Source organism: Trachymyrmex septentrionalis, unplaced genomic scaffold, assembly GCF_001594115.1.
Source record: "Trachymyrmex septentrionalis isolate Tsep2-gDNA-1 unplaced genomic scaffold, Tsep1.0 scaffold129, whole genome shotgun sequence".
NCBI classification, from domain to species: Eukaryota; Metazoa; Arthropoda; class Insecta; order Hymenoptera; family Formicidae; genus Trachymyrmex; species Trachymyrmex septentrionalis.
Window position 1 is genome coordinate 429,320 of NW_017304428.1, and position 10,153 is coordinate 439,472.

The 10,153-nt window shown below is 36.4% G+C and overlaps 1 protein-coding gene across 8 annotated transcripts in view; it reads right to left on the minus strand.

The window, feature by feature from the left end:
- The window catches only part of LOC108756606 (rho guanine nucleotide exchange factor 12), a 262,375-nt gene that overhangs the window by 190,287 nt on the left and 61,935 nt on the right, over positions 1 to 10,153 (minus strand). For all 8 annotated transcript variants that reach the window (XM_018500539.1, XM_018500536.1, XM_018500537.1 and 5 more), the window contains one exon: positions 3,470 to 3,694. In XM_018500539.1, coding sequence (XP_018356041.1) covers positions 3,470 to 3,694 — 225 coding nt within the window. The remainder of the gene's footprint in view (positions 1 to 3,469; positions 3,695 to 10,153) is intronic.

The window sequence follows — 10,153 nt, forward strand, 5'->3', positions numbered from 1 at the left end:
TAAAAGAGGAGTAATTTTTGACCTTTTTAATAAAATATTCTTTTTAACCCCATCCTAAATTCCAAAAAAATATATGAAATGATAAGAATTCTACTTAAAAACGGATATCCCTTTTTTTCTACTATTCAAACTAGAAAAATTAAATTTCATTTTAATGATAGCGGTAATAGGAAATTCAACATATTTAACCAAGAGAGAACAAACAGATATTTTACTATACCTTTTGTAAGGGCCATCTCAGAATCATTATCTAATATTGCAAAAAGCATGAACTTAAAACCAGCATTTACGATTCCGATATGCTAAATAATTACATTACAATGGCAAGCATGCACTGGAGACAACAATACATCACGATGCTGTATACAGGATTTCTTGCCATGACTGTGACGCTTCGTATATTGGCCAAAAGGCAGTTAAAAACGAGAAATTGCGGAGCATATGTCTGACGTTAATAAAAAATCAGGTTCATCATCGGTCATATCAAACCATCGGATATCACTTAATCATAATTTCGATTGAAACAATGTGTAAAAATTTTACACAGTAAATCTTGTTATGACTTCTGAAATGATTTTTATAAAAAAGCAGAATAACGGGTTAAATAAGCAGAGTGAATCTCTGCCTGAAATATATTCGCCTATCATACAATCACTTTCTCCTTCCTAAAGATCTTCTTATCATCCCTTTTCCTATTCCACTGAACTCTCCCTTCACAATAATACTCTGTTTAGTTGGTTGCTTGTTCTCGTTATTAGTTTAAATTTGTATAGAAATAGTTAAAGATCTGTACGTGGCAAGACAACTAACAAAATAATGGAATATAAGTTCTAGAATTTTCTTGAAACGAACCATTACACTTTTTTACTTTTTACTGATGTGCTGATTATTTAGAGTTCTTGTCTTAACGCTTCTTATCTAAGAACAAAGATAATTGTAATTTTTATTTATGAAACTACATAAAGGTAATTATCAGCAAAAAAAATTTTTTAATTTATCAATATTACACAATATACAATATGTGCCTTCATATATTTCAAGTAACATAAAACTTTCACTAAACGATCATTATGGACATAGCAAGGAATACCATTCAATTTTCGATACATTTATAAGATGTTGCAAACCATATATTTCAAGTAGCGGAAATCTTTACCAAACAGACATTACAAGGAATACTACACAAATTTTGATACGTTTACAAGATTTCAAACCGTTTGGAAGGAATACTACTCAAATTTTTATACGTTTAGAAGATTTTAAACCGTTTGGAACGACTTCAATTTCTTCACTTCATTATATGCACATCTCTTCAATATAAGTATTGTATATAGTTAAATTGTAAGAGTTCAAACCTTAGGGTAATTGTATAAATTATCATGTATGCGTCTGTAATTTTAACGTTAATTTAAATGAGAATATGGTCAGATCGTCAAACAATGATAGGAATTTTTAAGTATTATCATTAATGATAATAATTAATAAATTTTCATATATGCGTCTGTTAATTTTAACGTTAATTTAAATGAATATATGATCAGGTCGTCAAACAGTGATAGGAATTTTTAGGTATCATTTTTACTTGTAATCAAACATTGAAAATGACCTAATGTAAGATCGAAACGTTTGTTTTGTAATTTTAATGTTTTTAAAATATAGCAACTAACAACTAGCTATTGCTCAAAGCCCTTTCTTTCATTTTATTAAAAATTAACTGAGCGTGGATATTCAAATTTATTTATTATCTTTTATTTATAAATTGTAATAACCACATCCAAAATTTATTTTACTTTTTTTTTTCAAAATTGTTGTGTTTGTAACGATACGACCTGGGTATGTATCGTTCCTATCAAAAATACCGGCCGGACGCTGCGGCAATCGCCGAGGGGTGATATGCCCGAATTTTATACATTAAACTCGCGGGTGACGTTCCACCGGAGATATTGAAGCTCGTTCGAATTCCGCCGAATTTCGTTCTCTCCTGCTCGTAATGTTAATCGACGGGAATCGCCGAACGATTCCGGAACAATATGAACGGGAGCAACAATTAGTATAAAAGCAGCGTTTTTCTCCGCGCGCGATTTCTTTTCTATCCCATACCAATCCTGCTTTTCTACCGTTCTTATCCAATTCCGAATTCTCCGGCCGCGAGCATAGAAAAGTAATAGAGAGTACTCTGCCATTATAAAGCGTTCTCGATCGCATCCGACCAGCTATCCTAGGCATCGCTGCTGCACCGACGAGGATCCCTGCCTCGAGTGTACTCCGCCGAGTATTCTCTTTCGGCCGCCAGCTTGCTTGCCGCCGTTTCTTTTCCGCGCACCGACATAATTCTAGGGACAGAGCATGCTCTGCCTCTGTTGAGTGTGTTCTTGACCGTCTTTAGACCAGTAGGGCCTCGACAGTAGAAAAGGGGTAGAGTTTTCTCTCCCTCTCTGCCGTGTTCTCGGCCGTCGAGAGCCTCAAAACGCACTCTTGGTTTTTCCCATCGAAGAAAACTCGTGCGTTTTACCGCGAACGCGAACACCGCGAACGCGAACGTGACCACGATTTGCTGTGATACTCGCGTACCACGATATGCGCTCGTATTGCGATCGACAAAAGCCGTCAGCGAGCTAGACCGCGTCGCACACATACTTGAACACGTACACAAAGCGTTCATACAGACACGAACACACACAACATTTCATTGTATCTCATAGCATCGTTTTTCTGACCGGCTCCGCGAATTCTGCGAAACACTGAATTACAACAACGACTTAACTGTATCTTCAGAACTATACAATATACATTTGTACATAATAGCATCGCATACACTAACGTTCACTCGCATCTCACTTCTTCCCCAGAACCTCTTTTTACGCTTCGCACCGATATTTCCGGTGAGCTACGTCTGCGCATAAAAAGTTAGGTTGTCACATGTTAATTGGCATCTTCCCTTTTTGATTTTTTGTTGAATCCAAAATAAATTTCACTATGGTTATATAATAAATACTATAGATTTGCTCGCGTTGCATGTTCCAAAATGCTCCTATTATAGCTCCTACTCACTCCAACGAGCACAAAATTGAGGAGCTATGGTAGGAGCATGTTAGAACATGTGACGCGAACAAACATTGGTCGTCTAGATAGTACATGATAAAAAGAGATCGAATCTAAATGACGGAAGTGCAATGAAAACAACTTCAGTCGTAAGGGTAGCTAAACTGTAATCTGAACGGTCATCGAACAAGCAAGAAGCCAGAGAATTAGAGAGAGACATTTGCAAACGAAACTAAACACACCAATCCTTCCATCATGTCTTCAATTTTATTATAAAATGTTCTTTCATTTGATGTATTTAAATTCTTAGATATGTTACGTGACAAGTAAAAGGTTTCTGATAACTGTACATGTAAATATCACATTGAAATGTTAAAGAAATTTAATGAGCAAAAATATATGTAAGGAAAAGGATATATAGGCAGACCTGTTCGTTTGTCGTACTAATCGCCGCAAGTTGTTCCTGTAAGGTGCGTACTCTTCTTTCAGCACCCGCCAGCTCCGCCTGTAGGGTCGTGACGTGAGTGCTGCTACTGCCAGTGCCAGTTTTTGCCAACTCGCTTCGTAATTTATCTACGTAACTTTGTTCTTTTTCCAACATAAGTTGAAATGTGTGGACTCTCTGTGTTTCCAACTGCCGCTTTTTCTCAAGCTAAAAAGTAAGAACATTTTTAAAAATAGGCTAGAAACATTTATTATTCTTTTACTTATAATTTTATTAACATAATTCAAGAAAAGATAACTTTTTCTCGATTCCAGAAAAAAAATCGTTTTAAAAAATCCTTTTATCATATTGAATACAATTTATAACCCATTTATTATGTCGTGATTTTATGATGAAATTTTAGATTAAAATTGTAAATGAAGACTAACTTTGCCATACAATAATTATATAATATGACATTTGATCTTATAATATAACAAAATCGAGCTTCCCTAAAAAAAAAAGGGAACAACCCAAATTGGGCCTTGATCTTTATTAATTTCTTGAGTCCTAAAGTATTTAGTTTTTTTCGATAAATTATTAACCCACAGTCAAAATAATTTATTGGATTCATTGTTCACAAAAATAGTAAATTAACAGCTTTTTCAAGATGTTTTACATTTTATTAACTGATGTTGCAGTTTCGCTGCGGCGTCGCAGCGATCCTCCGCCATCACAAAGCGCGAATTCGCGCCCATCCCAAGCCGGGAATTGCGAACAAGTAAAATCTCCAGGGCAGTCGCGTGCAAAAATCGCAATTTATTTGCTAATCCCCAGCTTTTTTGTTTCGTATAATGTACGGGAACTTCATCGAGTAAAGAGACAGCGAGACATCGCCAAGAAGAGACAACCGTTGGCAAAGAATGGAGGGAGATTCAGATTACTTCGCTACCGCGGACCGGTAACGAGGAGATGACAAATGCTTCCCGTAACCTGTGAAGCCACAGCTCACAAGAAACCTCTATTTGAGCCCAAAAAACGGGCGCGAGGGACAAATGGCGAGCAAGGGAGGATCCCAGGAGCGAGAACAAGCCAATCGGCGGAAGTCAGACTGCAGGAATCGACGAAGAGGTCATAATGCCCAAGACATCTCATAGGGCGACCGGAGACTGCTAAGAAAGGCAGTTAAAAAAGTCCGCGGGGCCGCGAGATGTTCCACAGTACACCGCCAGATACGACGTTGCGCGCAAAGGACTGCGAGTCCGCTAATTGATTGCAATAATGCGCGATGCCACTGAGTATCCCTGCGTGAGGGCTAACAAATTGATCGTGTTTCAATCGAGATTCTGTTCATTCTCTTTCATTACAAGCGAATACGATAAACGTCCTGGTCTGTAGAAGCCACACGGTATCGCGGGGGACTCCTGAGAGATTATCAGTGAGATTGCCTCTCTTTATCAATTCGTATAACGTCGCACATAACGTGGCGAAGAGTCATCACAAAACATTATGTTCTGTCGTCGGTACGTCAGTTTAGTGTTAGTGCGAGGTCTGCTATAAGTGGTGTTTTTAGGTATCGTAAATACGACGTAACCGATGTCAAACGTGAGGGCTATCCGAATACTTGCACAGGGCTCTCGGGCGGATTTCAATCGTAAGGACGAATGAAAATCGATATCATTCCTTGAAGATCGCGGTTGCGACGAATCGAAAAAGCCATTGTACACTCGTATGGGTATGGAGCGAGCGCCCGAGATCTTCGCGACTTTTCGTGTATGTAAGCCATAGGGCTATGGCCGTCGCGTAGAAAATATGTGTTGTGCCAAATGTTACGGCGAATTTGATTGGACGCACTAACGTGCAATGGTGCATATTAAAGCCGTTGTACACTGATTTAATTTAAGTGTGAAAGTGAAAGCAAATATTTCGAATTATAATATACATATCTGGAGACACGCTAAGATATGACGTGACGCTACCGTGTTCCTTTACGCGAACCGGCGAGTTGCGCTGGATCGAGATTATAGGAGTTCAATAACGACTGTCCCGATCAAATTTATTTTTTCTCTACGTATCCTACAAGCAGAGATATTGTGACGCAAAGTCTGTAATTTTCCAAATTCAGATACGTCATTATTATTGTAGTCGACCAACTTTCAGAATGTACGATTGTATCGTCTGGCGCTAGATGGCGCTAGAAGCGCTAATGTCTGCACATTTGAATTACGTTTAGAGACTCGCGACGGTGTGTGGAACGTGAGGCGCTCGTCAGGGAGTCCCCACTCCCCGCGCAAGCTATCAATGACAAATATTCAGCGATTTAGAAATTAATGTTTTGATCGCGAAAATTGGGAAAATGCTCGAAAACTGTACTAGGAAATGATAATAACAAAGAGTTTGTTCGTTATCGAAATCTAATTGATTATAATAATATTTAAAAGAGATCGACCGGAAACGAAATTGTACACTATATTTGTTAATTAAGCTAGGAAATAATAATAACAAAGCAATCTATTTAATCTTGATCTCCATTTGTTCATAACGTAATATATAACAAAAGAAGATCGAACAGAAATAAAATTATATACTATATTTGTTAAGTAAGCTAGGAAATGATAATCAAAAAGCGGTTTACTAGTCATCGATCTCTATTTGTTTATACTTATAACAAAAGAAAAGGAGATCGAACGAAAACGGAATTATACGCTGGTATTTGTCAACTAAGCTAGGAAATTATAACGACAAAATGATCTAAAAGACCTCGACATTAATTTGTTCATAACTTAATACATAAAAAAAAGGGAACGAATAGAAATACAATTATACATTATATTTGTTAACTAAGCGAGGAAATGATAACAAAAACGCGATTTATTGGTCATCAATCTCAATTTGTTTATAACTTAATACAAAACAAAAAGAGATCGAACAAAAATAAAATTATATGCTCCCGGTAAAAAAGTTTTCATGAGTATATATAAACATGTATAAATCCATAAACATATATATAATTATATACGTGCATATATAATTATACAATATATGAAATTATAATTACATGTTAAAATATGTCTATGGGGCATTCTACGTAAAAGGAGCATTTGTCATGCGACAAAAACGCACAAATAAAATAACGGCTATAGAGTAAAGACCTATATTATAAGAGAAGCGCAAATGAGTTTCGCTTGTTGATTGGCTGAACGGCTACCAATCGAAAATATCGGGCCCGCAACTGATCCTTTGTACAAACTAACCTTGCAAATCGCATCTCCTATTTAACGTTATTTGTAATATTAGAATTAGAATAAGAATGTTCTTGATTGATCAAATTTCGTCAGAAACAAAACTTTTGATGTCTTTCTCCGAGAGAACCTAACTAGAATCTGACAGGATCCCTAGAAAGCTGCTTTGTTACAAACGATCAGCTGGGGACCCAATATTTCCAGTTTTGATTGGCAGCCACTCATTAATCAGTAAGTGAAGCCCATTTGCGCTTCTCTCATAATATACGACTTTAACATAGAGTACCTCAAGTAAGAGTTAGTATGGAGAGCGAATGAGCCAAAAAAATCAGAAATGAGTTTGTTGGCACAGCCAGGCATTGTAACTTGACAAATTCATGTCTTCATTTCATTAAAATGATATACAATTCTAATCCTTCACCACTCACTTATTCTTTTCATTTATATTTTATCTTAAAAAACAAAAATTTTAAAACGTTCGTACAACATGGTTATTTAACCGGTTCCTAAGAAACGTTTTTAAAATAATCTTAAACGGTTTTAAAACAAAAATAATCATTCCTAAACATTTTATAAACATTGTTCTTGGGGTATTTCACGATTTAATCGTCTTTGTTTATTTATAAACATCTTTACGTTAACTTGTGTACGACAGCTTTAATGTGTATCAGTGCGCATTGAGTTCAATTGAATTCGCTATTAGTGAAGCGTTGTAAACGATGTCATTCGCTTGCGATGTGGTAAACTGTTAACACCTTGAGCTCTTGAGGCGTGAACTCGGCGTGTTGCGAGAATTCTCGACGGGTGCTATTGGCATGACGTATCTATTCTCAGTGTGAAGGGTGTAAAGGTTGCGTTTGTTCTCAATGTGCTTAAATCGCTTGCACCTCCGCACCATTCTTTGCGTGCATTGTCTGATGTTGTACGGATCTCGAGTCCCGATCGCGAGGCATTAAATTTTAGCGAGGCCACGCAAGGTCAGCGTATTTTTCAGCCTCAATTTATGCTCTCGGTCTCGCGATAGCGTACAGTATTTAGCAGTACAGATGAGCGCGAGTATTATAAAATAACAGATTTGATTTTAGAATCGACCTCTCATTCTATTTTCCTTTCAGTAATTTTCTTTTTATTGTCTTCGATTTTCTTCGCCTACGATATTTCTTCTGCGCAGCATTCCTGTTTCTTTGTTACTATTTTTTTTATTATATTTGTTACAATAAATACGCTCATATATGCCACGTTAATGACAATTGTTTTACCCGGCCATCTCGTCCTTGAATTTCCCTTCTATCTTTTCTTTCGAACAGCCCTTATGTACACCCAGCCTCTTTGCCGTTAGGCAGAGCTAACCAGCCTTCACGTGAACGAGAGTTCTTGCAGCGTTTAGTTTAGCAGCTATATTCGGGTACCCAGATTCGGAATTTTCGTATAGTTAGCGATTCTTCGTGTTAGTGCAATTGACGCCGTCTCCAAGCACGTCTAGCGTCCAATATTCTCGCGACTCGCGATTCTCGACAATCACGCTCAACCGCGTGATCTGTACACTTTAGTCGGAGAGCCTCCACCTCCCTTCCACTCTGATTGATCCGCCGTTTCTTAAATGCGATCTTGCATGCATCTCAAAGTATACCGGAAAAAAGCGTGACATAATATTTAGTAATTATATCTTAAACAATTATGCCCGTATAATCAGACCTTGTACATAAGGCTTCCTTAAATTTATCTTTGAATGCTCACTAGCTAATGAAAAAATTTGTAGAACACCTGAAGGTAAATTTAAGAAAGTCTTAAATATAAAGCCTGATTATAAATACAGGCATTAACCTTTTGGTAAAAAATCTCTCATTTTGATAAAAAATCTTGACAGGCGACACGATCCCCAATAATGAACTGTTTGACCTCTACGAGACGCCACTTTTCAAAACTGACTAATACCTAAATTTTACTTTCAACGAGTATGATGCATCCTTACTTTTATTATTTGCATTTATACTACAACAAGAGAAAGACAACACTTGCATATATTTCTTCGGAATACTGGAATGATGATCGAACTTGACCGATGTAGATAATACAAACTTTTAATTTTAAACTAAGAATATCGATAATAGTAATATATTTAATTCAGTTCTTACATTATTCTCTCACTCAAACACATACATATATCCTTATCTAACATAGTACATTCTACAATATGATTGGAAACGAGACCGTTTATATTAAAACTTGAAATACAAAGCGCCTTACCGGTCCGAGTGTTAAGATGTTGAACTACTATATAATATACACTCATTTAAATTAAATTAATTTTCAGAAATAATAATTGCGCGCCGATAGATTATCGGACATTTACACAATCAATCTGAAACAAATAATCCCCCCAAAATTTCCCAAATCTTAAAAAACTGTAATAAACTTAGTGCAAAAAATATTGTCTCGGCCGGGAGTCGAATCCGGATCTCTTGTATTCCGTGCGAGTGTCCTAAGCCTTTAGACTACCGAGACCTTAGCAACATTCTTCGCAATAACCGATATGTATAGAGAGTTACGCATATATAGGCGACGTGTATAAACAATATGGCCTCCCGGCCGAGACAATATTTTTCGCAATAAGTTTATTATAGTTTTTTAAAATTTGGGAAATTTAGCTCGCCTATACATGCATACATGCGTACTCTCTATATACAATATATCGGTTATTGCGAAGAATGTTGCTAAGGTCTAAAGGCTTCGGACGCTCGCACGGAATGCAAGAAATCCGGGTATATTATATAGTAGTTCAACATCTTAACACTCGGACCGATAAAGCGCTTCGTATTTCATCTTGCATTCTCTTGCAAGATTCGATTACCTACTGCTAGACTTAATTACTGTTCAGTTTTATTTTTTACACCGATTCGCACCCACACTTACATATAAAATTTTCAAACATAGTTTTCTCTTATACTAGAGCATCTAGGCATTTCTGAAACAATATTATTCTTTCTTTTAATTCCGAGGATACAATTTGCGTGTTATACAAAGTCTAAAACCTTTATGTGCGACAAATGTCACGAGTTTATCACAGAAGTCGATAATAAAATTATAATTTTTTTTTATTTTTCTCATAAACTTATTGACTGCGTTATTTTTATTCTGTAAAAGTTTTTTAAATCTGTAAAAGTAATTAAAAAATTGATGAATCGGAAAATTTATCACATTTCATCGATGCAACAAGACAACTCCTACATTTCCTTTAAGCTTAATTACATATTAGGTGTAGTAAAAAGAAATCTATTATTTTTCCAATAGATGGCTTTAGTAATCTGTATCTCGCGTTGTATAAGTGCGATCGGGTTACGCCAAATGGCGTTAGAAAGATAAGATTTCGTACTAAAAAAACTTCTCAGACAGTTTTGTGATTGCTTGAGTCAGTATTGTTTGAGCGCGTGTCAAAGATGGACAC